Source organism: Neolamprologus multifasciatus, chromosome 14, assembly GCF_963576455.1.
Source record: "Neolamprologus multifasciatus chromosome 14, fNeoMul1.2, whole genome shotgun sequence".
NCBI lineage: Eukaryota > Metazoa > Chordata > Actinopteri > Cichliformes > Cichlidae > Neolamprologus > Neolamprologus multifasciatus.
In genome coordinates, this window is record NC_140452.1 from 28,252,489 (window position 1) to 28,276,229 (window position 23,741).

The 23,741-nt window shown below is 44.2% G+C and overlaps 2 protein-coding genes across 14 annotated transcripts in view; one reads left to right on the top strand and one right to left on the bottom strand.

Annotated features, from left to right (window-relative positions):
- mecom (MDS1 and EVI1 complex locus) overlaps nt 1-16,222 on the top strand; it is a 129,148-nt gene extending 112,926 nt beyond the window's left edge. For 5 of the 13 annotated variants that reach the window (XM_085184306.1, XM_085184304.1, XM_085184311.1 and 2 more), the window contains 10 exons: nt 2,549-3,935; nt 4,117-4,207; nt 5,652-5,678; nt 8,875-9,041; nt 9,314-9,391; nt 10,778-10,947; nt 12,020-12,164; nt 13,933-14,178; nt 14,291-14,483; nt 14,631-16,222. In XM_085184306.1, coding sequence (XP_085040432.1) covers nt 2,549-3,935; nt 4,117-4,207; nt 5,652-5,678; nt 8,875-9,041; nt 9,314-9,391; nt 10,778-10,947; nt 12,020-12,164; nt 13,933-14,178; nt 14,291-14,483; nt 14,631-14,765 — 2,639 coding nt within the window. In that variant the 3' untranslated portion in view covers nt 14,766-16,222. The remainder of the gene's footprint in view (nt 1-2,548; nt 3,936-4,116; nt 4,208-5,651; nt 5,679-8,874; nt 9,042-9,313; nt 9,392-10,777; nt 10,948-12,019; nt 12,165-13,932; nt 14,179-14,290; nt 14,484-14,630) is intronic. The other 8 variants (XM_085184305.1, XM_085184313.1, XM_085184309.1 and 5 more) reach the window with 3 other exon arrangements.
- A 2,191-nt stretch (nt 16,223-18,413) lies between these two features.
- Nucleotides 18,414-23,741, bottom strand: part of egfem1 (EGF-like and EMI domain containing 1) — a 60,030-nt gene continuing 54,702 nt past the window's right edge. The window contains exon 38 of the mRNA XM_085184303.1: nt 18,414-23,238. Within this exon, the coding sequence (XP_085040429.1) occupies nt 23,159-23,238 (80 nt within the window). The 3' untranslated portion in view covers nt 18,414-23,158. The remainder of the gene's footprint in view (nt 23,239-23,741) is intronic.

A 23,741-nucleotide genomic window follows, 5' to 3' on the forward strand; every position in this document is an offset into this window, starting at 1 on the left:
TGACCTCCACCCTCTGGCCTTTTCCTCTTTCCCCTGTTTTATTTTTTATTGTTTTTTTTTTAAGTGGGCTCATACAAATCTGTGCACATTAAATACATACTATCTTTCTCTTTTGTCATGAAAACACACAGACAAACACATATAAATAAATATCCATATACTTAGGCAGGAGTGACGGCATCTCCAGTGAAGACTTCAGATTTCCCTATCTGGTCTTTTGCCTCAAGAACACGCACCATTCCTCACAAATAGCAACCACATGTACAGCCCTCTTCCCTGCGCTTCCTCTGAATTGGAGTCCATTTGCTATAATCAGCAGAAAGTATGCAGGTTTAAAAACAACTAATAGCTGTCTAAAAAAAAGAGAGAGAGACAAAGCAGCCTCCAACATGATGGCTGCCTGGGAGAAATCATATGCGAAGTGCCTTTTTGTGTGAGTGCTCTTGTAGGGTCTGTATGCATGTGCTTGTGTGTGCATACTAGTATTTGTGATTTAGTGCACGCAGTGTGTGCGGGATGCGTGCATACAAGCTTTTGTATGAACGGGAAGCACCCAGAGGTGCTGGGTTGTTAATTCCCACACTCAAGTGAACATTATTTATCTGCTGCGCTTTTCACAGGAGCATGTTTATAATATTTTTTTTTCAGTTTATTAAGAGCTGAAGAATACACACATGTGGTGAATCCTGCCCCACAGTGTGACTGTGATGCATATGTTCTCAGGCTGTAAATGTCACAAGAACTAAACTGAGTCAAAGGGCTATTTTCTTCTAGTCTGCTCAGGCTATGTGGGCATACTTGTATTTAAAAAAAATATAGACACAAGGAGAGATCATTAATAGCTCTTGTTCCTTCTTTTTTTGGCTTAAATTTGCACATTGTAGAAGCTTAATTGGACTAATTTCAAGCAAATTTAAAAGACAAATTCTTTGGTGTTTTTTTAAACAGTTTAAAATGGCCTAACACACCCATGGTGATGATTAGGTAACGCTTAGAGAAATTGAGAAACTGCTGTTTCATGTCACGGTGCTAGACGTCAGCTTCATTGGTTAAATTGATTGAAAGGTCTGGGCTCAGGGAATTTTTTTCTTCTCCTTCTCCTTCCTCTGCTGCTTCTTCTTCTTCTTCATTGCCCTGGCTGTGTCCAAAAAAGCTTAGCCACAAATACCCTTATTTTAATTTATTTTTCTGGCTCCTAAAAATTCACCTTTTTTTTTCTTTTTTTAAAATATAGGATTACATTCACTCCTGGCTTGAACTTTCCCATTTGGAGTTCCTCTGGGATGTTTATTCAAATGTGCTTCCAAAATGCTTTTTTTTTCCTGTTCTCCCTCTCCATCTCCTTGAATTGCCTCTTGTGCACCTTGAGGCTGGAAAGCATCCAAAATATGCAGAAGTGAAACCACAGTGTGAGCCTAACCACTTCCTTATCCTCGTTTAGAAGATCTAATAACAATATGAGCTAAATCAATCATCCAGAAATCCTTCTTACTGCTTTCCTAAAAGTGTAGGGTGAACACAAGCTGCAATCCACATAATCCATAGTGTGGGAGGGGTGTGACAAAGAGGGACATCTTCTGCATGACAGAAGTTCAGAGACAGAAAAGTGAAAAGCACAACCAAAATAGCATATGATGGGTTACTATTCCCACTATTAAATCATCCATTTACAATAGAAATAGCTGACAGATTAATAATGACCAACAGATACCATCAGATGGTGGATTTTTTGTTGAGTGTTGTCACTGTACGTCTCCGGAGACAGACAGACTGACAGGCAGGCATAGAGAGTGTGGCTGTTGACTGTGGGAAGGTCAGTAAGCGCAGGATGACAGAGCCAACTATGGGGACAAGGTGAGGGGGCTGAGGGGGTGACTAGAGAGGCCCAGAGAGGGGGGGGGGGGGGGGGGGAAGCAGCAGAGGACGTGAGACCTGTCCCTGGGAACCGGACTGCAGGATAGGATTCATTCAACTCCACTTCCTTCTCAAACTTAAAATAGAGCCATTGTACTGAATGAGGCTGAGAATGTGTGTGTGCGTTTGTGTGTGTGTGTGTGTATCTTTATGCCTGTGTGTGCCTGTGTGTGTGATTACAATTTCTTTGCGGTGTGTGTGGATATTTTGTGAATGTGACTGCATGTACACATGTGTGTCTCTGTGTGATTGTTTATGGACTCCCTGGGAGCGTCCCTGGAAGGACAATGGGGCTGGAGATGCCTGGGAATTTGGTTTGATGTGCAGCTGATGAGTGGCAGCGAGTGACTCACACCATCAACCAAATAGATTCTCTGACAATTCCAGGATCTGGACACACCTCTTCTTTTCTGTTCTGCTGGAACATTGTCAGAGTATTGATGGGAACACAAGTGTATCACTCATGCTGCATTTCCTCTGCCTTTGCTTCAGCCGGCCTGAAGCATAGAAATGTCATGTTAAATTATGTAATTTTGGTGTGTATGTGCATGAGGAGTTGGGAGGGGTGGAGGGGTGGGGGTTCAGTTCATGTCAGAGGCTGATGCAATCTATGCTTGTCTCTGTTTCCCTACAGGTGAAGTCTGCCACAAGTCCTACACCCAGTTCTCTAACCTTTGCCGCCACAAACGCATGCACGCTGACTGCCGCACACAGATCAAATGTAAGGACTGTGGGCAAATGTTCAGCACCACCTCTTCCCTCAACAAGCACCGGCGCTTCTGTGAAGGGAAGAACCACTTCACAGCAGGAGGGCTGTTTGCCCAGGGTATGCCACTCCCTGGGGCCCCCGGCTTGGACAAATCAGCTCTTGCAATGGGTCACAGCAGTGCAGGACTTGCTGATTATTTTGGGGCTAGCCGACATCACAGCGGACTTACGTTCCCTGCTGCCCCAGCATTTCCTTTCAGCTTCCCTGGCCTGTTCCCCTCTGGACTTTATCACCGGCCGCCGCTCATTCCTGCCACAACTTCTCCTGTCAGACAGCCATCCCATGCACCTGTTGCTGGACCTGGAGTAGAGCTGAGCAAGAGTCCTTTGCTGCCTCCAAGCCCTGGTGCTCAGGAGTCTCAAGAACTTCTCAAAGCTCTCCGCAAAGACGGCGGTTCACCTGGAAGTCAAATGCCAGTGTCAGACAGCCAGGGCTCATCCTATACCAAGCAAAAGAACAAGCAGAGTGACCAGTCTGAAAGCAGCGACCTGGATGATGTCAGCACACCCAGTGGAAGTGATCTAGAGAGCACGTCAGGCTCCGAGCTCGAAAGCGACATGGACAGTGAGAGGGAGAGGGGGGCTGCTCGAGAAAACGGAAAAGGTCCAAAGAGGAAGGCCAGTGAAGGAGGCCCTCAAAGCCCCGGCCTGATGGGCAGCAGCGCTGCTAAAGACTTTCCAGGCCCTTCCCTCATCCCGTCCCCGCTGGACGAACACACAGCTGTAACAGGAGCTGTGAATGACTCTATTAAGGCCATTGCCTCAATTGCCGAGAAGTATTTTGGCTCCACAGGGCTAGCTGGCCTGCAGGACAAGAAGGTTGGGTCTCTTCCCTATCCTTCTATGTTTCCACTGCCTTTCTTCCCAGCGTTCTCTCCTCCGGTTTACCCCTTCCCAGACAGGGACCTCAGAACTGCAGGCCTGAAGGGGGAGCCACAATCACCTGCAGATGACTGCAAGAAGGCCCAAGGGAAGTCTTCATCCGAGTCCCCATTTGACCTCACCACCAAGCGAAAGGAGGAAAAGTTAGCATCCTTTGCGTCTTCCAAACCAGAAATGGCCCAATCTATGGGTCAGGATCAGCCACTAGATTTGAGCCTTGGGGCCAGGGGCCGTGGGCGTAATCCAAGAGAGGAGGAGACAAAAAAGAATCCAAATTACGAAGAGGAGAAAGGAGTGGTGGAGATCCCAAAAGCAGACACTTCCTTACAACATGCTAGGCCCACCCCTTTCTTCATGGACCCCATCTATAGGTATTGTTATTACCAGTAACTCTCTAAGCCTTTATTTGGTTAAATAGCAGTACTTAAAAAATGTAATTACTTCTACATGCTGCAAATGTGCATACAGATTTGCAAAGTTTGTCAGTTATTTTGTAAAACTGAATATAATCTCACTGATAACCACTAAGAGCTAATAGAAATCTACTATTAGCAGGGTTGAGAAGAGGAGAATGAGCGATCCGTTTGAGACTCTGAAAGACAAGTACATGCGACCCGCTCCGGGCTTCCTTTTCCATCCACAGGTAGGTTTAAACTGTGGCTTTCATAGAAATTGGGGAAATTTGGGAAAGGATGCATACCGGGTACAACATAAAGGATTAAATATTGCATTTTTACCAGTTCAGCAGCACATTCCTACCTACTACTTTTACTCTTTTAGTTATTTAAGTTTAAAGTTGATGATTTAGATGCCTATACTGCCCTAATTTATAAGGGTACGAGTTTCATCACAGCTGTCATGGGTCTTGCCATCAAACAATGGCACAATTCAAGCTTACAAGTCCACTCTTGGCCTCCTATGTACACAGCAGTGACAGCATCATGTAATTTAACCAACCAGTGCATATTATGATTCTTTCTACAAGGAGCTTTTATCCTTAATGGTTATCACAGGCTGACCAGACTGGATTAATGAGGATTAGCACGTGACTCTAGTTTTACCCAAGCTACTGCCTGTTAAGCCCGCTGCTGGCTCCCCGAAACACATGTGTTTCAGAAAGAAAGGCCACTTTGTGACACATCTTCCTATAATATGTCTTTGATTACAATATAAAAAAATGATATGCTCTTAAAGCAACGGTTTCTGCCCCTGGGTTTTCTGTGCCAGTATTTCCAGCGTGAGGCTCCATTTAACGGGTGTGTGTCCATGCGTGCACGCGGGTCTGTGTCTATGCATGTCGATGACATGTTGCATTGACGTTCATTTGTTCAATCTTCCCCCGCGGGTGAGAACGGTCTGCTGGAAAGTGAAAACACCACTTTCTCAGGCACATGATTTTTTTTCTCTCTTTTCTGGCTGTTTCAGGTCTGGTTTTTACAGGCTGTTTCATTTGTCTGATTTATGTCCCCTGTCCAGACTGCTGCATGGGTCCAGCCTGCAGCAGCCACATGGCCGTCCCACATGCCTTAATGAGGTGTCCTATCAGTAGAAACACTAACTGAGTGCTTAGGCCATCTTTATGACTTTATGATGTCTGGACACACAAATCATTCCCGCAAATACCAGACCAGGGTAGGTCTCAGCCAGACCAGGCGATGGGCTGTTCCGCGTACTTTTGAGGAGGTTTGTTTTCAGTCACCTGAGTCACTCTTGAGCAATATATTAAAAGAGAGCTTGCAAAGCTGAGGGGGCTGGAAGTTCTTTCAACCTTTAGTGATTCAGCTTTTTATTTCCTGGCAGGAAATTTTACTGCTAGCCAATACTGGCTTAGATTACATACTGGAATTGAATTTGTAGCCTTCTATAATGATCTTATTGAACACCAGGAAGTGTTGGAAACTATAAGAGCCTCATATAATTCCAGCGCCATAACTCCGTAGATAGGCAGCTCATTGCTCATTCAAAGTTAATTGCACCAAGGCCCATCATCCCTTCTGTACCCATATGTGTCCAATCAAAAGCTGTTGATTCATGCGCCACTTTCTGGTTCTGACTGCTTTCTCTTTTCCTTCTCTTCCGCCCCTCAGTTTCATTTGCCAGATCAGAGAACTTGGGTAAGTTCCTCTCTAACATACAGTTTTGCCATGTGTCCGTACGTCAAGCAAACAAACCCTATCCCACAATTAAGCCCACGAGCTGCGAAACAGTTTCCAACTGACATCACCCAGCATTCGCATGGCTTTGGCCTGTCACACTCACACACTGACTCGACTGCTCAGAGACAATAAAAAGAAATTTCATATCAGTGTTTATAATGTTTAACATACTATGGTATGTGTATCAAGCCTTTTTGATTTGTTTACATCTTTCGATCTTGACGTATCTTTACTTCTAACATGAAAGTGTTTCAGTGGGGATTTCCAACTGAGCTACACCCTTTCCATGCACCAGCCCTGAATATATGTTTGCTTATTTGGAGAATGAAGCAGACCTCTTGCAAATGGGCATGGGGGGAGGGGGGATGAGTGGAACGTGGGGTGGTGAGTGGTCTTTAGGGGTGCTGCTTTACATCAACAAGAGGGTAACAGTCTCTTTGGGACAGTGGCGGGGGGAGCGGGAGGTTAGTTCCTCCCTCCAAACATCTGGTTCCCGATAAAGATCAACAAATGAGAATGCATCTCGCTAATTAGGGCCCTAACAGCATCACTGACATCTGAAGATAGCCAATCAACTGCTGGTCCCAGAGTGGTGCTACAGAAACAAGCAAGTTTACAGATGCATACACACTGCCCAGAGGGAGGGATAGGGGGGGTTTAGTAGGGGTGTGTGTCTGTATGTGTGTGTGTGTGTGTGTGTGGTTGAATGTACATGCGGGTAGATCAAAATGTTGAACATTTCGCACGCAATATTTCCAAGTGAGCCTGACTCGACATCCATAAAATCATTTCAGTGTTTGAAGTGTAACATGGAGCTGACTGATGGTCACTTGTCTATTGGACTGGACGTGTGAGTCATTTGCCGTGTCCCCACACACAAGTTATTTGGCAAGGAAAATCTCCTTTTGGAGTATTTAGTGAAAATGTTTTTAAATTGCAGCAACGGATTTAAAGAACAGTTGTGATCAGTTTTTTTTTTTATCATGGCAAGTAGTCAGTATGCAAAGAAAATATATCCCACCATGTATATTTTTTCATATAAAAAGAGTCTTAAGAGAGAGCAGCCGCATGAGTAAACGGAGGTGGGATCAGAATTCCCCAGTAGATGGAGCCAAGATGGAGTAGCTTTCAGCTCTAAAAATGTCTTATCGAACAGGTTCGATACTGCCGACAGCTTTAGAGGCCCTAATGTTCCCAGGAGTTATGGCTTCTCATTGAGCAGTGCAGACAAACTGAGCATTCATTCCAGTTTCTGAAAAGAGCCCAATGAAATACATTCAAAAGAAATATGAAAGCATTTCACCTCCCTCTTGCCTATCTTTCAGCCCGTCCCCCCCTTCTTTTCTCACTTCCTCGCCTTCTCTTTCTCTCTTCTCTCCCACTTGGTCTCTCTTTTGCCTTTGATTCATGGCGTGTAGCACTGGCATATTCATAATCAAACAGACCTGACACTCCACATCCTCCCTCAGTGGGAACGCCGACGGCTGCGGCAGGAACTTTACACTCGGCCGTCACTCCTAATCAGCCACTCCCAACACCCGACTCCACCGCCATCCATCAGCCATCAGTCCTTCTCTCTCCGGACTCTGTTTTGCCTTTTCTTACTTTCTTGTTTGCACGCTTTTTTTCCTCCTTCTTTGTCTCTCTTTCTTCCATTCCTTCCCCCCCCCCCTCCTCTATCATCTAGTCCTTCATCATGCTTCTTCTCCAATTCTCGTGCTCTGTTTCTTTTCCCTCAGTCTCCTCGATCTTGGCGTGAAGCCTGAGAGTGACAGGGGGTGAAAGCAGGAGATGGAATGTCAAAGTCGGAGCAGGGCTCTGGTGGAGGACCCGAATCACCATTGATTTGTTGCCTTATTGAAATAAGAAAGAGAAACAGGCTGAAAATTCAATACAGGCAAAATAATGCAAATGTGTGTGTCTGCTAAAAAAAAAAAAGAAAACTTTGTAAGGGTGTGTGTGTGTGTGTGTGTGTGTGTGTGTGTGTGTGTGTGTGTGTGTGTGAGATGGCCTGTCAGGCCCTGCGGCCTACTGAGACCCCTGCCCCTCCCTCTCCTCCTCCCTCTAGTTCTCCCTTCACTCCCCCTCCAGCCCCCCGCTCCTCCCCCATCCCGCCCCTCTCAGCACAGCGATATCATTATTACCCGTGTCTGGCCCTTGATCAGTAATGTCAACATCTTTCATATTGACGAATGTGCTGTCTGCCCGCATTGTGCACAGAATGGTTTACAGCCCGGCAGTGGACATGAATCACTCCTCTGCCACACACACAAACACGCACACACAGACAGATACACACTAAGCATGTGCAATCACATGCAACGGACATGCCTGTAAGCACACACATTTTGCACACACACACACACACACAAATGCATTACATGAACATTCCTCACTCTCTCACACAAATATATTTTCCGTTTTTTACACACACTGAAGGTAGTTAATCAACTACGACCACCATGCAGCTCATAGTTTCTCATTCATATACATACATGAGCGCACATACACACACGGATATCTCCCCGGAGAGTATCCGATGAAAGTAAAGGTTCAGCTTCATTAGCAGATTGGCCGCAGTCCTCCTATGTGCGTGTGCGCGTGTGTTTATCTGCCTACTGTACATGCATGTTTGGAACAGAACAAGCAATGGCTTAATTTAACATTCACAGCTGCACACCTGCTCGCCACTAACCATGAATGGAAGCGTACTGGTTTTCATTTTTCGGCAAAGTTATGAATCAGTTTCCAGTGTTCTTGTCATGCACATACAGGAATTTGACCTTGTGATGTATGAATTATTCATGAGCGTCATAATGAGAATTCTCCTTCGGCACTTGTTTGACTTTTCAACTGTTTTTTTGCCTGTAAATAAGACTCATTACTCAAACGATGTGAGCGAATCTGTATAGAAAGTAGGTTCTCTATTAAGAAAAATCCATAACTCTTTGGCTTATGTGCTTAATGTAAAGAATGTGGGATTTCTGTGCTTTTTAGGTATTGTCAGTTTTTGCATTTTTACTGCATCTGGCAATCAGAAACCAAAACACGCTGAATGTGTTGTCTCAAAATCTTGTTTATGAAAAGTCAGATTTCATTTCTTCTTAGCTGACACGGCCCCTCACTCTGTCCTTCCTTTTTCCTGTCTCTTCAGATGACTGCAATCGAGAACATGGCAGAGAAGCTGGAAACGTTTGGCTCCTTGAAGCCAGAGCCTGGTGACCTGCTGCGCTCGGTTCCCTCCATGTTTGACTTCAGAGCTCCGCCCTCGGCGCTTCCCGACACGCTACTGCGCAAGGGAAAGGAGCGCTACACATGCAGGTAACTAAAGCCCCTAGTTTGGCTTGTATTTTTCACTTTTAAGTCAGTCATAAATTATTTTTTAATAGTTTTTAGTAGTCTCTGCAGTTTTTCTTTCTTTTTCCTTTCTCAGAATATTTTCTTGTAAATCTTGTCTGAGACTGGTGTGCGTTTTGTGGGTAGTTTTTTGTTTTTATACGGTTGTGTTTTAGTGAGAACACATTGCAGTAAGAATTCCTGTTCTTTTTTTGGAAGCACTTAAAAATTGCAAAATGTTATGTACTCCTTTATAGATACTGTGGAAAAATATTCCCTCGCTCTGCCAACCTGACACGCCACCTGAGGACTCACACAGGAGAGCAACCGTATAGGTAAGAGCATTTTTTACGGGCTCCTCATGTTTTTTTTACTTGTATCCCTCAACCTATCCTTACTTAGCTCTAAATGTCTGCAGGCACATAATTGTCCAGTCAAAAATCAGATTTGCACCATAGCCGATTGACACCCCATGAAAAAGAGCTGCTTTTCTCCCCTCACACATATGAGTGAAAGCAGGGCACACACTTTCACACAGTGTACTCTGAGCCACACATACAGCGAGCACAACTCATTTGTTAACAGCATGTGGATGTTTTCCCAGGGATTTCTTGTCTACAGTTAAAACAGAGTTTATGTGTGTTTTCTTATGCCATTAAAGGCCTGGAATAATTATACTACTGCTAAACAATTTGCCTGATGAAAAATGGCGTCCATCGCTTGGGTGAAAGGGGAGGTTTGGGGGGATTTGGGTTGTTGAGGAGCACAGGCAGATGTCCACACCTGGCAGCTGTGGTCACAGAGTGATCTACAAAAACTTTGGCTACTCCAAATAGAGGCTTACATCCCATCTAAACAGTTATTCCCATCTTATTCCAGAAATTGTGGTTAAAAAATAGTAATTTTAGCTCTTAGTGCTTTTTTTTTTTTCCATTTTGGAAGCTTTGTTTAAAGGCTCCCCTTTCTGCTCCTATCAGCCCAGCAGATTTTTCCAGGTGCATCTGAAGTACTGGTTACAATACAACAGTGGTCCAGTACCCATGCAAAAATTAATTCTGAAGACTTACTACATTTGGATGCCCCGGTGCTTGGCTTTGTAGTTACTAAGGTAGAGGAATTTTGGCCCAAAGTTCGGAAGGGGCCTGCTGACCACAGGGGAGAGAGAAAGACAGATGCAGGCCTCTACTGCCCCAGCCTGATAGCCTGCACTCTACATGCTGGCATGCCATTAAAGATCACCGCCTTTTATTGTAATTTTTTGTGGAGATAACCGGGGGGGAGGGTTCCTGAGGGACAGCCAATCGAGCGAGCTAATTCCACAAGAAGAAAAGATCTAATCTTCTCGTATAATTTTGCATGAAGAAACTTGGCAGGAGCTCCTAATTTTTGCAGGGCTCAAACCAAATCTGTTGCGTGCTTATTTTGTGAGAGAAGAATGCAATTTTATTGCGCTGGCTGGAGATAAGAGGCAGAGCTGTTTCACCTTAAACAAGCTCCTCCATCATGTCTGGGACTGTGGGACTGCTGGGACTGTCTGTATGAGTGTGTGTGTGTGTGGTGTCCTACATTATGTATCCCATTATGTTTCCCCACATAACAAACCGCAGGTTCCTGATTCATTATGCAGTACAGTTGTATTTATGACCAGCGGCATGTGCGTTTTGATGTTTTCTTCATTTAATTACTGAGCTAAACGAAAGGCATTTACTTTCTTTCTGCAGGTGTAAGTACTGTGACCGCTCCTTCAGCATCTCCTCCAACCTACAGCGTCACATTCGCAACATCCACAACAAGGAGAAGCCGTTTAAGTGCCACCTGTGCGACCGCTGCTTCGGTCAGCAGACCAACCTGGATCGCCACCTCAAAAAGCACGAGAACGGCAATCTGTCAGGTGTGTAGCAAGTTTTGTAGACCGTGGACATATATATATATATATATATATATATATTGTAATAAGATACAATAATCAAGCTACTTTTTCTTTTTTTTCTTTCCGTATTATCAGAGAAAATGAGAGCAGCATTTGCTGACTCGTTAGATTCATCAATCATTCCACTGCATAGCATAAAACAAAATATACTCCTGATCGGAGAGAATCTCAGAGGCTGAGAAATTAAATTATATAAATCTGTCATCGACCTCTGCAACAACAGCACAAAATATTTTTGAATGAGCTGCTTTCATCAGCAGCACAGCTCACAGCTTATGGGTTGAGAGGTTGCATCACTCTGACTCTGAATCAGCAGAACGAGCAGTGACACCTGGCCAGGAGCCGACGGCAGCGGGCCTAAGAGGAGGTCGCCACTTAATCAGACACAATGAGCAATCCATCAAATGCAAATCAATTATCTGTCAAGCTTTCCTTTTTTCGGCATTAAATTATATATTCCCCCCGCTCAACACAAAACACAAACACTATGGACTAATAATACTTTGCAGAAAAATTATTTCTCCACAGTTTATATAATAAAACCATAGCGTCTTAAGCTTTCGGCTTTTGTATCATTACTAGCGTTCAGTGGGGCCAAATATACTCAGATGTCACATAAATTTATTTTAAACTGTCTTAAGGTCTCAAAAAATGACAAATAGAGTGAAGAATCCAGTAGAAATCTAAATGGTGAATAGGCTGGCACTTAGCGCTCCTCTATTCTGAGCACTTTTTATTAAAAGGCTCAGTCCTCCAATCACACACACGGTCATACAAGCACTTTCTTTTTCTATACAAAGTGCGACTTGGGGTTCAGTAACTTGCCCATGGATACAGCCAGGGATCAAACCCCCATCCTTCTAAAGCACGATTCATATTTTCCTCCGTGATGTAATGTAGATACAGATACAGATGTCACACTGACAGACTGACAAACAAAACATGTCTTTTACGGCATACTTTCATCCTTAAAAACAGTTTGGGGGCATCAAGTTCAAACACATGATGACTGGAATGTATTTTCTTTCTATAGGAACTGCAATGTCGTCCCCACAGTCTGAACTGGACAGCAGCAGCGCCATACTGGATGACAAAGAGGACTCTTATTTCAACGAAATAAGAAATTTTATCAGCAACACAAGCCAGAACCAGACATCACCGGACCCCTCAGAGGAAGGGTGAGAGCAGCTTTATGTGGTGATACGTGCCCGTCTTTCCTCCTATTTTTACTTCTACAAGCAGATGGTTGTTTCTCGGCCTGGATGGCCCGAGCTGATTCAAAGATAAATAATTAAAAGAACAGATGAAGGGTGATCTTTTGAAAGGATACTGCTACATTAGACTGAATATGTATTAACTGTGTGGGATTTACACACACACACACAAAATATATATACTATAATGTGTCGACCACTATCCACCATTTTTAGACATCCAATTTCATACCTTCCAGCCAGGCTTTGTTAATAATAATCGCATCATTTTGGGGGGTCTGGAGTAAAGAACTCTTATCTGCGATGACATTTAAGATTTGGAAAAGTGAGCAAGCTCTTTAAATCAATTGCCTCTTGACCACATATAGGAAAAGATATCAATATACATGCAACTTCATCTGGGCTTTATGCAAACAAATTCTTGTAGCTGTGATCAGATCGGATAACAGTTGCGAGGTCTACTCTGGTCCCTGAGTTTGTTTTCACGCGCCCCACGTTGGTTTGATCACTGGAGGCCCGATAGAGATCTCGCAGACGAGCTCGTGATTGAGCAGAAGGCCTGTGAGAGCAGGGCCGAGCGGTAGAGTGTCAGAGGGACGGGAGGCAGGAGGGGTAGTGCAGCAGTTAGAGGACCACATCTGGAACCAACATGTCTGCCTACAGGAAGAGGGTAGAGGGGGTGGGGTCAAAGGGTCGGCTTGTGTTTCCTTTCAAAGTGCTGCACTGCTGACTGCTTCTGATAGATACTTTATCCCCAGCAAATTACCACGTTTGAAAGCGTAATTAGCGAATCTGTTTTCTTAATCACAGAGTTCTCACTCCCTCTTTTGGAGCTAGTTCTTCCTTGCAGCCCTGAATACCACCTGAACTCTCCGCTCTGACGAGAACACTGCTGACGGTACAACATTATCAGTTCCTGAAATCTGAGACAAAACGACGCAAATCCTTTTTGTGCTAAAATCGAATATGGTGTAATTACCTCTCTCCCCCTCTCAAACGTATCCCTTTTAAATCCAGTGCGGCTATGCTGTTTATAAGCATTCTATAATTATGTGGTGTTGTGCTTGATGTGTTGTGTTTCCTATGAATCTCCTTCTCCCCCGTTCAATTTTCAGTCCCCTTCTCTGAATCCTTTGTGCAAGAAATGGCATATTTGGGAGCTGACGAAAGATGTCCCAGAGTGTAATTAGTGAATCAGTCTTAATGTGGTTCCAGATGATTTACCAAATGGCGGTTTCCTGTGGCACTGAAACAGAGGGACAGATTAAGACTCAAGCAGTTTGGATAGCTGGCCTTTTCCCTCTCCGCGGGGATAGAGGAATGGGCTGGTTGGCAGCGCTCTCATAACTCTCCCACCAAATGGGGCTGTCAGCTAAATATTTTGCCTATTAGATGAATACGAGATAGTAGGGAAAATAAACAAGGAGAGAGGCAGAGCACTCCATTTAAGTGCTGCAATGATCAACCCAGTGCTGCTGTGCCCAAAGGGGCCTCAAAGCCTTGATGACAAACGGGATTCCGGCTCTGCTCAATTCCAGCTGCCCTGTTCTGCCTCACATCAGTTCATCTACAAACACTGGAAGAATTCCTTAATCACTCTGCATATTTTCTGAAAAACAGAATGAGTATATGAATAACATAATTCAGCCAACAGCGTGGATGTTTCATTTCTTCTACCTTAAATGCCGACTGCTTTGAACAAGCCTCATGAACTAATGTTCCTGGTCTGCAGGCTAAATGGCGGTCCATTTGAAGAAGAAAAGCCACTGATGGCCAGCCATAGGTCACGTGACCTGGAAGATGAGGAAGCGGAAGAGTTAGGTGCGGATGAAGAAGAAGGGGAGGAGCCTAGCAACACCCCTGAAAAATCAGAAAGCAAGGTGCTCCAAAGCGACCTCGGTGATCCCATCATACAAGACGAAATGGACTTGAGTGAGCCAAATGACTTGAATCTCAGCTGTAAAACTTCTCCAAGGAGGTAATTTGACACAAGGTTGCAGCTCCAAAACAAAATGCATCACTTTAAATATGATGCTTTGAAGTCAAAAGTATCCTGGCAGCTTTTAACTGATGTTTGACATGACTTTCAGGTATAAAGACGAGGAGGAGCAGAGCAGCTACTCAGCCTTGGATCACATCCATCGCTTTACTGAAATGCGCAAGCTGGACGAGAGCGAACTGAGTGATGGAGATGGGGATGGGGATGAGGAGGACGGCTCATTTGGTTCCCCATCTCTGACTGAGGCAGTCAAACAGCCGCTCTTTAGGAAATCAAAGTCTCAGGTAGATAAAGATGCACACACACACACGCGCGCGCACGTGCGCGTACACTTAGATACAGACAATCCATATGCACGATTATCTGCAGTGTACTTAATGTTTTTTATGTAAATAATATAGTAAATCGTAATCCACCCCTTACTCCTTCAGGCTTATGCCATGATGCTGTCCCTGGCTGAAAAGGACACTCTTCACCCAGCTACCCACACCCCAGCCACCATGTGGCACAGTCTGGCACGGGCTGCCGCTGAATCCAGTGCCATCCAATCCCTCAGCCATGTATGATGACACCTCTTTGCACCTACCTTTTCAGCTCTCGACCCGACCCTGACCCACCTATGGCACTGGCAGTCCATTGCAGGGGCTATTTTGCAGGAATCGCCGATTGTCCACAGAGTGACTGCTGAGCAGGAACCACAGCCCATCCGACTGCCTTACCCCCAAAACACGGCCACTGCCCATGCAAAATCCATCCCAACCCAAGGCCCCCCCCCCCCCCCCAAAAAAAAAAAAATAAACCTCCAGCAGATAGAGAGCAAAAATGTCCCTCTGAGACCCTAAAATTGATTTGTTACATTGACACCAACCAGAATGTGGTGAAAATAATAATGCTAAAGTAATAATAGCCGTATTTATTCTTCTGAATTTCTATGTTTTGCACAGCAAAGGCAGCTGAAAGTTGTGGGAAGTGGATATGCTGATTTGTCGTCACTCGACTGAATTTTCTGGCCGGCACATACAAAGCAAGGAGAACATTTTACACCGAGAGTAACGCTGGTGGCGTCTAAGACAGCTGGTTTCAGCATGTTTCACAGTGTGTAAAGCATAAGAACCAGAACGAGAATTCCCTTTGAACCCCCGGAGAGATCAACAGGTGTTTCCCATGAATACATGATGATAAAACATTAAAAGGTCGGGCGAGCAACCTCGGTTCAGATGAAAATCATTTCATGTAAGGATAGCACTGGCGGTGCTTTAATATCACTGAACTGAACTGAAGTACAAACATAAGATAGCGATTGCTCAACTAAAATCAGGCCAGTCTCCCATCTGCATCTTTCATAGCTGTGTGTGTCTGCACAATCATAGCACTGTACACAAGTGTCTGACAACTGTTGTCCACTGCACTCCATCCTGCCCACCTGCGATGTCTGTGAAAGGATATAAAAAGATTGTCTGTTTAGTGGAAGAGAAGAAAACACGATGATTTTTTTGCTTTGTTTTGTTTTGTTTAATTTACTGAAATAAGTATCCAGTGCTGAAGTTAACTGTTGTTCTGTCGAGGACATAAGTCTTTTTCAAAGCCTTTGAATCCATCCTAGTCCACCAACAATACCACTAAATAGCCCGAATGCTAGTCGTTAGCTACTCCATGCTTGTGTGTCTTTCATTTTTAGACAATCACGATTTTGTTTTTCATTTTGGTTTCTGTTGGTGTTGTTGTTGTTATTTGCTGTTGTATTTTGAGAATTGTATTTATTTCTTGGCAAACTGTAGTTTGTTTACTGAATAGCACTGCTCTTAGCCCGGGCGAGGGGGAGATTCCCAGCCGGGCCAATCCCACAGTTCAATGGGGTTTGTAGATTACATTTGAGGGCCGGATAGTATTAAAACATACAATTCACTCCTTATTCTACTAATGAAATCAGTTGATGAATAGATATTACTTAGGGGTTTTTTCTATGACAATTTATTGATTCAAATGTAAAAAAAAAAGAAAAAAAAGAAAAGAAAAAAAGAAAAACAGTATAAAGAATTAATAATAAAAAAGCCAGGTATAATTTCTTCATAAGCGCATGATTGGTCTGATAAGATCTGTATCTGACATTTTCTACGGTTGTCTGCAAGCTTGTGTGATGTTCGGTTCATGTTAATCCCTTGTGCCAAACTTATGATAAATAACAGATTAATTTCATTTATTTTCCCGTTTTGAGGGACCAGATTTTTCTTTTCTTTTTTTGGTTTGTTTATTTGTTTTTTTGTCGTTGTTTTTGTTTATAATCGACTTTAAAAAGTAATCAGCAAGTTGAGGTACTTTGTTTTAATGCTTTCTACAATGTAACTGTTATGCATTTCAATTCAATACTGTGGGAGGAACAACTAAGAAATAAAGGACTACAATGTGGATTGACATGTTTTCGTTTCTCTCTTTATTACTCCAGAAAATAATTTTACTCGCTCTTTGTCCGTCCATCTCCCTCGCACCTCCTCACTCCATACAGTCCTTCTGGCTGCCCATCATTTTGACCCACGTCAAAATTTATACTAAGAGACAAGAGTCAGAACACCACCTGGCGCTTTCTTCTGGCGCTCCCATGGCCTCCAAGAGCGAGGGAGAGTCTGAACTCTGGTCCTCTTTATTTTTTTCTTGAGGCCTTGGCTCACAAAGTGACGGAGATGCAGAGAAAAGGCTGGAGAGGGCTTGAATGTGGTAGTGGGAGCGGAGGCAGGAATGTGTCCTCTCTATTTGTGTCCGTTTGTGGGGCATGATGGATGAGGTGGGTAGATGTGATGACCTGGCTCATCGCTCAAACACTCAATAAGAGTCCCATCCTGCAGCAGGCCTCCCCATCCGGCACCCCCCTGCCCCCGTCACTGCTTGCTGCCAGCCAACGTGGGCGGACATTGTGGCTGGGAGGGTTGGAGGTTTAGTGGCCCCATTGTCCAGCGAGTAGCTCAAGTGGGGGGTTGGAGAATTGGGCATGACAGTGAAGATGGCTGGCGCTGACACTCTACATTTACAGTGCTCTTGGCACCCTAATGGATGGGTTGTTTTTCTAAGGCCCATCGTCAGCCCTCTGGGCTCTGTGGGGTGCCCAACTTTGACGAGGTCATAGTGGGTCACGCTACGTTGATGAGGTCAGTATGGGTCGTCCAGCTTTGATGAGGTCAGCGGTAGTGATCTTGCAAGCTAGGAACATAATGAAGTGACATGATATTGGTCTTGAGTATGGGTTGTGCCATCTGCACTATTGGGGACTCATTCAAGCTTATCTGACAATGGAGGTTTGTCAGCAACCAGAACACATTTGTATCTGCTGATCCAATAAAAAAAAAAAGAAAGAAAACTTTGAATCATTTGGAAACTGAAAAACTGACATACCTTCTAATTCCTGTTGGAGCTTAAGAGTTAGAAAACTCCATCAGGAGTGAAGATCTTCCACCAAGGATGTCAAATTTTCCATTGTGGGCCACATACAGTCCACTTTGATTTTGAGTGGGGCAGACCAGTGAAACTTAATCATAAATGAAAAGAAAAGTTACAGAAAAGATTCTGGTAGCTCATCACTCGGACCGTCTTGTAATTATAAATTTAGAATATAAAGTTTTCATTAATTGATAAAATCTCCTTGTACTGTGGTGTAGTGTGAGCGACAATGAGGGTGGGGGTCTTTATCAACAGCAAAAGCTGAAAACCCTTTAAAAATACAGTTAGAGATTCAAAATCTATCCACTCCCTCACATTTTCTAAAGCTGTCCAGCGCGCTGGATTGGGCAGCCAATTTTAGCCTGCAGGCATTATGTTTGAAAGCCCTGTTCTGTACTATCATCGTGTGACTGATTGTTTTGAGGCACAGAGGAGGTCGTGTAAAAGTGAATATTTACAGCTTTTTACTCACTTCTCTCAAAACCACCACCATAAGGTTAGTGAAAGTCAACCAAAGCAGTCAAGTTGTTGGCCTCAAAGCCAAAATAATGACCTGAATAACACTATAAAGCTCTCTGGAGCTCTCGGGGAACTTCAGAGCAGGATTTGAATTCTGTCTGCTTACACTTACAAAACATTTCTTTTACATTGTACATAGTCACTGGTATCCTTTCTTAAAACAGCTTTTGTGTGCCCTCTTCACATCACCCTGGTGTTACATATGCTGCTGAAATAGCAGATATCGCATAAAAAAAGCAATGTCTTAAGAGACATACTAAGAGAATTAAAAATATATATGCATCAAGTTGAGAGATAATTCGAATCAATTTGCATGAGTTCAGAAAGGCAATGATGCACACTTCTGCAGGTGCAATAGAGGAAACTGCTAAACAACAGTTATACCTTGACTGCATCTGGCAACTAACTTTGCTGCAGCATTAAGCCACCGGAACCTCAGAGGTTTTGCCCCCGCTGCTATTCAAATTGCCCATGTAATTACATCACCTACATAAAAAGTTCCCCTAGACAAAAGTCCAAAGGCACTGGAAAGAGCACCAAAATATTATGAATGGACAGCACAGTGTATAGTTCCATTGTTCGTGGGCAGCGGAGTGACACAAGGGTGTGTTTGGCGCTGGCGCGTGCACTGGTTTGATCAGTGTTGATTGGAACATGCCAGTGTCACCCATGTGTCCACTCACACTTAATCAACACACTGGGACGAGCCGCTGCCGTCATTAACCCACACCTTCTCATAAAGGGCTCAGTGTGTATCCGTGTGTGGCTGGCAAGGCCCTGGATGAATGTGTGTGTAAGTGTGTGTTTAAACAGCTAAGGAAGTGAGACAGAAGAGTGTACATTAGTCACTGCAATCTGTTTTAGTTAAATGTGAGACGTGTGTGTGTTTGTAAGTGTGTGTGTTTCTGTTTTGGAGGGTTTAGGCCCTTAAGGTGCTGTGCCCCTACAGTGTGTGTGTGTGTGTGTGTAGTCTGGTGGGCACTCTGTGGGCAGTGCTTCGTGGGGCTCAGAGCCACTCAGCTAATGGGGCATCTGGCACAGCCTCAGAATCCATCAGGCCTCATTACAGCTCCTGTTCAGCCACCGTCCTCTTTTTCCCCCCTCCTATCTTCCCCTCCTTCTTTCTCTCCTCACCCCTCAACCCTTCTTTCCTTTCCTTTTCCACCCGTCCATGCAGTCAGCCCCGTGTGGTGTGCAGTTGCCCTGCTCCGCTTGCTGGAACATACATCACACCCTCAGAGAGAGAGAGAGACCATCACAGCTGGCAGCTCTCACATTGATTGACTTGGCACCCATGCTGACTCAGACACCAAGGGAAACATTGCAGAGAAGGAGACACGGAGGGGTGTGGAAGTGTATCCTTCAGGGAGGAATGAGGGGCTGGTATGGAGGGACACTAAAGCTAACAGCTGGCCAAAGTGTGTTTCTGAGTGTGTGCGTTTGAGTGGCGAGACACCGCAAACCACCTCATCAACTTTCTGTTGTGTTTACAGTTACGGTAGCGCGTCCTCTGTCTATGTCCCATGTGTGTACAGGACAACCAACTGCAGGTAAACCAAACCAATTCCGCACTACTTGTTCTTCTTCTCTCTTGGAAAGCAGCAGAGTTTAAGGTTGTGGTTTCATTACGCTGTTCGTTTTTTCTCCCTGGAGGCTACGGGCCATTAGTGTTATTGATGGACACTCAGTAGAGTCCCGAGGAACAGACCGAGACAAAGCAGCCCAGCCGTGCACATGGTTTTAATATGACGAGTCTAATCAGGATAGGCGTGGTGGCAGAACCACTTGAGGCCTGCTATTGAAATCATCTCCTCTCTTGCTCATGGATTAGATTAGAGGCTATCGACTCCATTGTTGAAGGACTGGGCATGCATATTTTGGTTTTGGTACTTCTGGAGTCACTTAAACATAAAATGTTTGCAGCACAAAATTGACGATATATGCTGACGTTAATTAGCATACAGCATGATCCATTCGTTTATGTGCACTCACTTGAATCGGAGTTCTGTCAAAGTTCTTTTCTGTGCTGAGCTCCCCCCAGTGGTGGAAGTAGCAATGTGCACCTACCTGCAAAATTTGGGTTTAAAAACTCTCCCAGTTAATTAAATAAACTTCAAAATATAGTTGAGTGTCTAGTTAGAGCAAGTGATAACATAAATTCTGCTGAAGACAAAAAAAAAAGAGTCAACCTTTCTTCAGGCTTGTAGTCAAACAAGCCGACATATCTAAACCAAAGATACGCTCTTTACACCACTCGGCCCCAGAGTGTGGGAGAGTTTCTTGATACAAATCTTTTTTACATCCCCGACATTTAAGATTTATTTTTTCAGGCAGCAACCCAAACAATGGTGCAGGACGTGTTGAAATGATTTCCCCTTCACTCTTTTATCTGAGCAGACAGCTTTGTCAGCTGGAGTTCAAAACACTGTGGCCTTCTGGGAGATCTGGTTCAACGCAGAGGGGCAGAAATTATCTCTGGGACATGAAGCTATGGTAGCAGAGTGATAGAATCTCTCTTGCAAAGAGTGGCGTATGCTTAATTACAGCGAAAAAGTACCCATGATGCGATCTTACCTTTTACGGGCTATTTCATCGACAGTTTCCTCCAGCCCTCTCTTTTTCTCGCTCCCTGATAAGCCAGCATGCGTGCAACAGCGGGGCATTTTGTGTTTGCTCGTAAAGTCTTTCTGCACAAAGGCCATGCTTTATTCATTTACCTTGCAATGAAACAAAGTGTCCTTTGAATTCTGGCACTCTCAAAAGCTTTTCATATCTCAAATCATGCAAAAGAAAAACAAAACAAAAAAACAAGGACGCTGAAACATACTGTATCAATGCAGTATCAGTACTAGAAGAGCCAAGCCTCTGCACAACAGCGTGGTAAGCATCTCTTGTTTGTAGCCATTTAGATTAGATATTTTGCCATGCCAGTTCCTCATTTACGGTGCTGCTCGCCCAGCGTGCTGCTGTGGAGAGGCTGATACGGTGGTGCAGCGGCCACCCAGAGCTCGGTGGATGGATGGCCTCTCTGGCCGTGTTTGACTGGAAACAGGTGTGTGTCATCTGAAGATGAAGGCCCAGCCGATAAACATTATTGGAGAACATCTGCTGCTTGTCACAACATGGGGCGAGCAGGAGCGCGCCGCCATCCATCAGCCTCACTGGAGAGTGAGTGTTTGGGGTGGGGTGGGGGGAGAGTCCTCTGGTACTGAGCTCGCTCACCCATCACTCAACCCAGGACGTCCTGGATATAGGGTGCATGTATGGTCCAGGCACCTGCCCGCCAGTGCCGGACCACAGCCACGTTGACCAACGGGAGAGAAAACGCTCCAGTGGACATGAAAAATGCATCAGGGAGAGTGCACTTGCTCTCTGATGCTGACACACACACACACACCTTAACACTCAGCTCAGGTAACCCACCGTTTACTATCAGGAAGGCAGGCATGGCCTTAATGCTTGACCCTGCCCAGGCTGATGATGAGAGATGTCTGGTAGTTGCCTTGCTCAAATTTGCACACTGACACACACAAACACACTAAGAGCCACATGATCCCATAGCTCTCAATGACAGCTGAAACCTCCATCCATACCTTACTGCCCCCCCCCCCCCCAAACCCCCAGCGCACACAACTTAGGGATCACAAAAATCAATACCATGCAACGCTGAGTTCATAGCACACATTACAAAAAAAATAGATGGTTAGTTAAAGGAAATGTCCACAGATGTGTTTGTTGTTATTTATTTGGTTCACAGATGACAAAATGGAACATACTAACTGGCTGATAAATCAAATGTATCTTCTCTTTTAAACAATGTAGCACCACTGATATGCCAGGAAATGAGCACAGTAGGGTTACGAGTGATACAACTGGCACCGACCTGAGATATAATACAAATACAGTTTTTTACAAAAAATAAAAACAGACGAACACCAATCGAGATAAAATGTCTTGTAAAAGTAGTGCAGTAGTGAAAGGGTGAAATGAGTTTCTACTACTGTAAGTCCAGAGAAAAGTGCAGTAACATTTTCTTTTGTTGTTGTTTTTTGGGGGTTTTTTTTGTAAAATTACCCACCTCTGTGTCAGCAGCTCACTCGGCGAGCACAAATCTGAAAGAAGTTTAAATGTAATGACTCGCGACCAGCAATGTGGTCAGCGCTAATAAATTGAGTGTTTGAATTGCAGGGAAATAAAATTTGTTCAAGCCAAACTTAACCTTAAAGTGAGTTGAGATGAATATTGGGCCATTATTGTGTCCCAGAGCCAGCTTCTTCACAAATGAACTGGTTATCTGATCTTCATTCTTTTCAGAGGGAAAAGCGTTAACATTAAAATGCAAAAAATGTATCTGAAAAGTGCAAGCACCACTGCGAGACTCTTTCCAGTATTTAACAGGCCACTTTGGTGCACATAAAATATTCTATTTTTCCAATTTTGGACCATATTTTTGTGTCTCGTGTTGACTTTTTCTGTATGTGTTCATCTTTTGTGTTTTAAAATAAGTAAACAAGCTGCCCCGGTATTTCTAAATCTGTTTCATACATTTTTATTTTTACATAGATATATGCTTGGCATTCTTTTACACTAAACATTAAGCCTTTTATGGACACCCACATAAAAAAGTGGCAGTGGATGAAAAGAATCACATGTCAGTAACAAATGTAATTCAGGTATTTGTGTGTGTGTGTGTGTGTGTGTGTGTGTGTGTGTGTGTGTGTGTGTGTGCGTATTGCTAAGGAGCTTGTGTAACTCTGAACTTTTAATTTTAGATTGACTGGGTACGTTTGAGTTCATGCTCCTTTGAAGGCCTCTCACATGCCAGGTCCACTAGTTGATCGCCCCCGAGCTTTGGATTTGGTGATTGAGTGCCAGTTTCTGACAGCCGACTACAAGTTTGAGCGAACATATTAACACCAGCATTACCTTTACCGAGATGATCTGAGTAATGCTTCACTGAGCCAAGTCCTGTGTTTGAACACCCAGTCAGATGTTTGTACCTCTGCTTGGGTTATGTGGTTTTGCTGCCTGTTCTTCTCTTTCTTTGGGACACAGAGAAGTTCAGCACTCCCGGGGTTTGGTGGAGCGGTGCTGAAAAGGAAAAAAAAAGGCAAGAAGACATCAGCACTATTTGCAAATCAAAAGCAAATGTTCTGGGGATTTTGGAGGAGAAGTAACTGCTACGTAGTCTCCCCGTGCGCTTGGCTTTGAGGAGGTAAAATGAAGACAGCTTCAAGACTGGCTTCATGCTGGGTGCAGATTAAAATAACTGTCAGGAGACGGGAGCAGCTATTGAGAGAGACAGGGTGACACACAGAGTGATGGGGCTTAGCCTCTCACACTTCATGACACAGTATTTCACTAAAGCTGGTTCAGCTTTACAGCCCTTGACCCTGGGTGTCTATGTTTTCTGTGTGTGTGAGTGTGTGCGTGTGTGTGGTCAGGTATTAGTCATGTTGTGGGGACTTGAGTAGATTTACAGAGACACATTATGGGTTGGTGTCTCCCAAAAGGGGACAAAAAGTCAGTACTCACAATGTGAATTGTTAATTTGAAAGGGGAGGACACTCTTTAAGGTTAAATGATGATAGAGG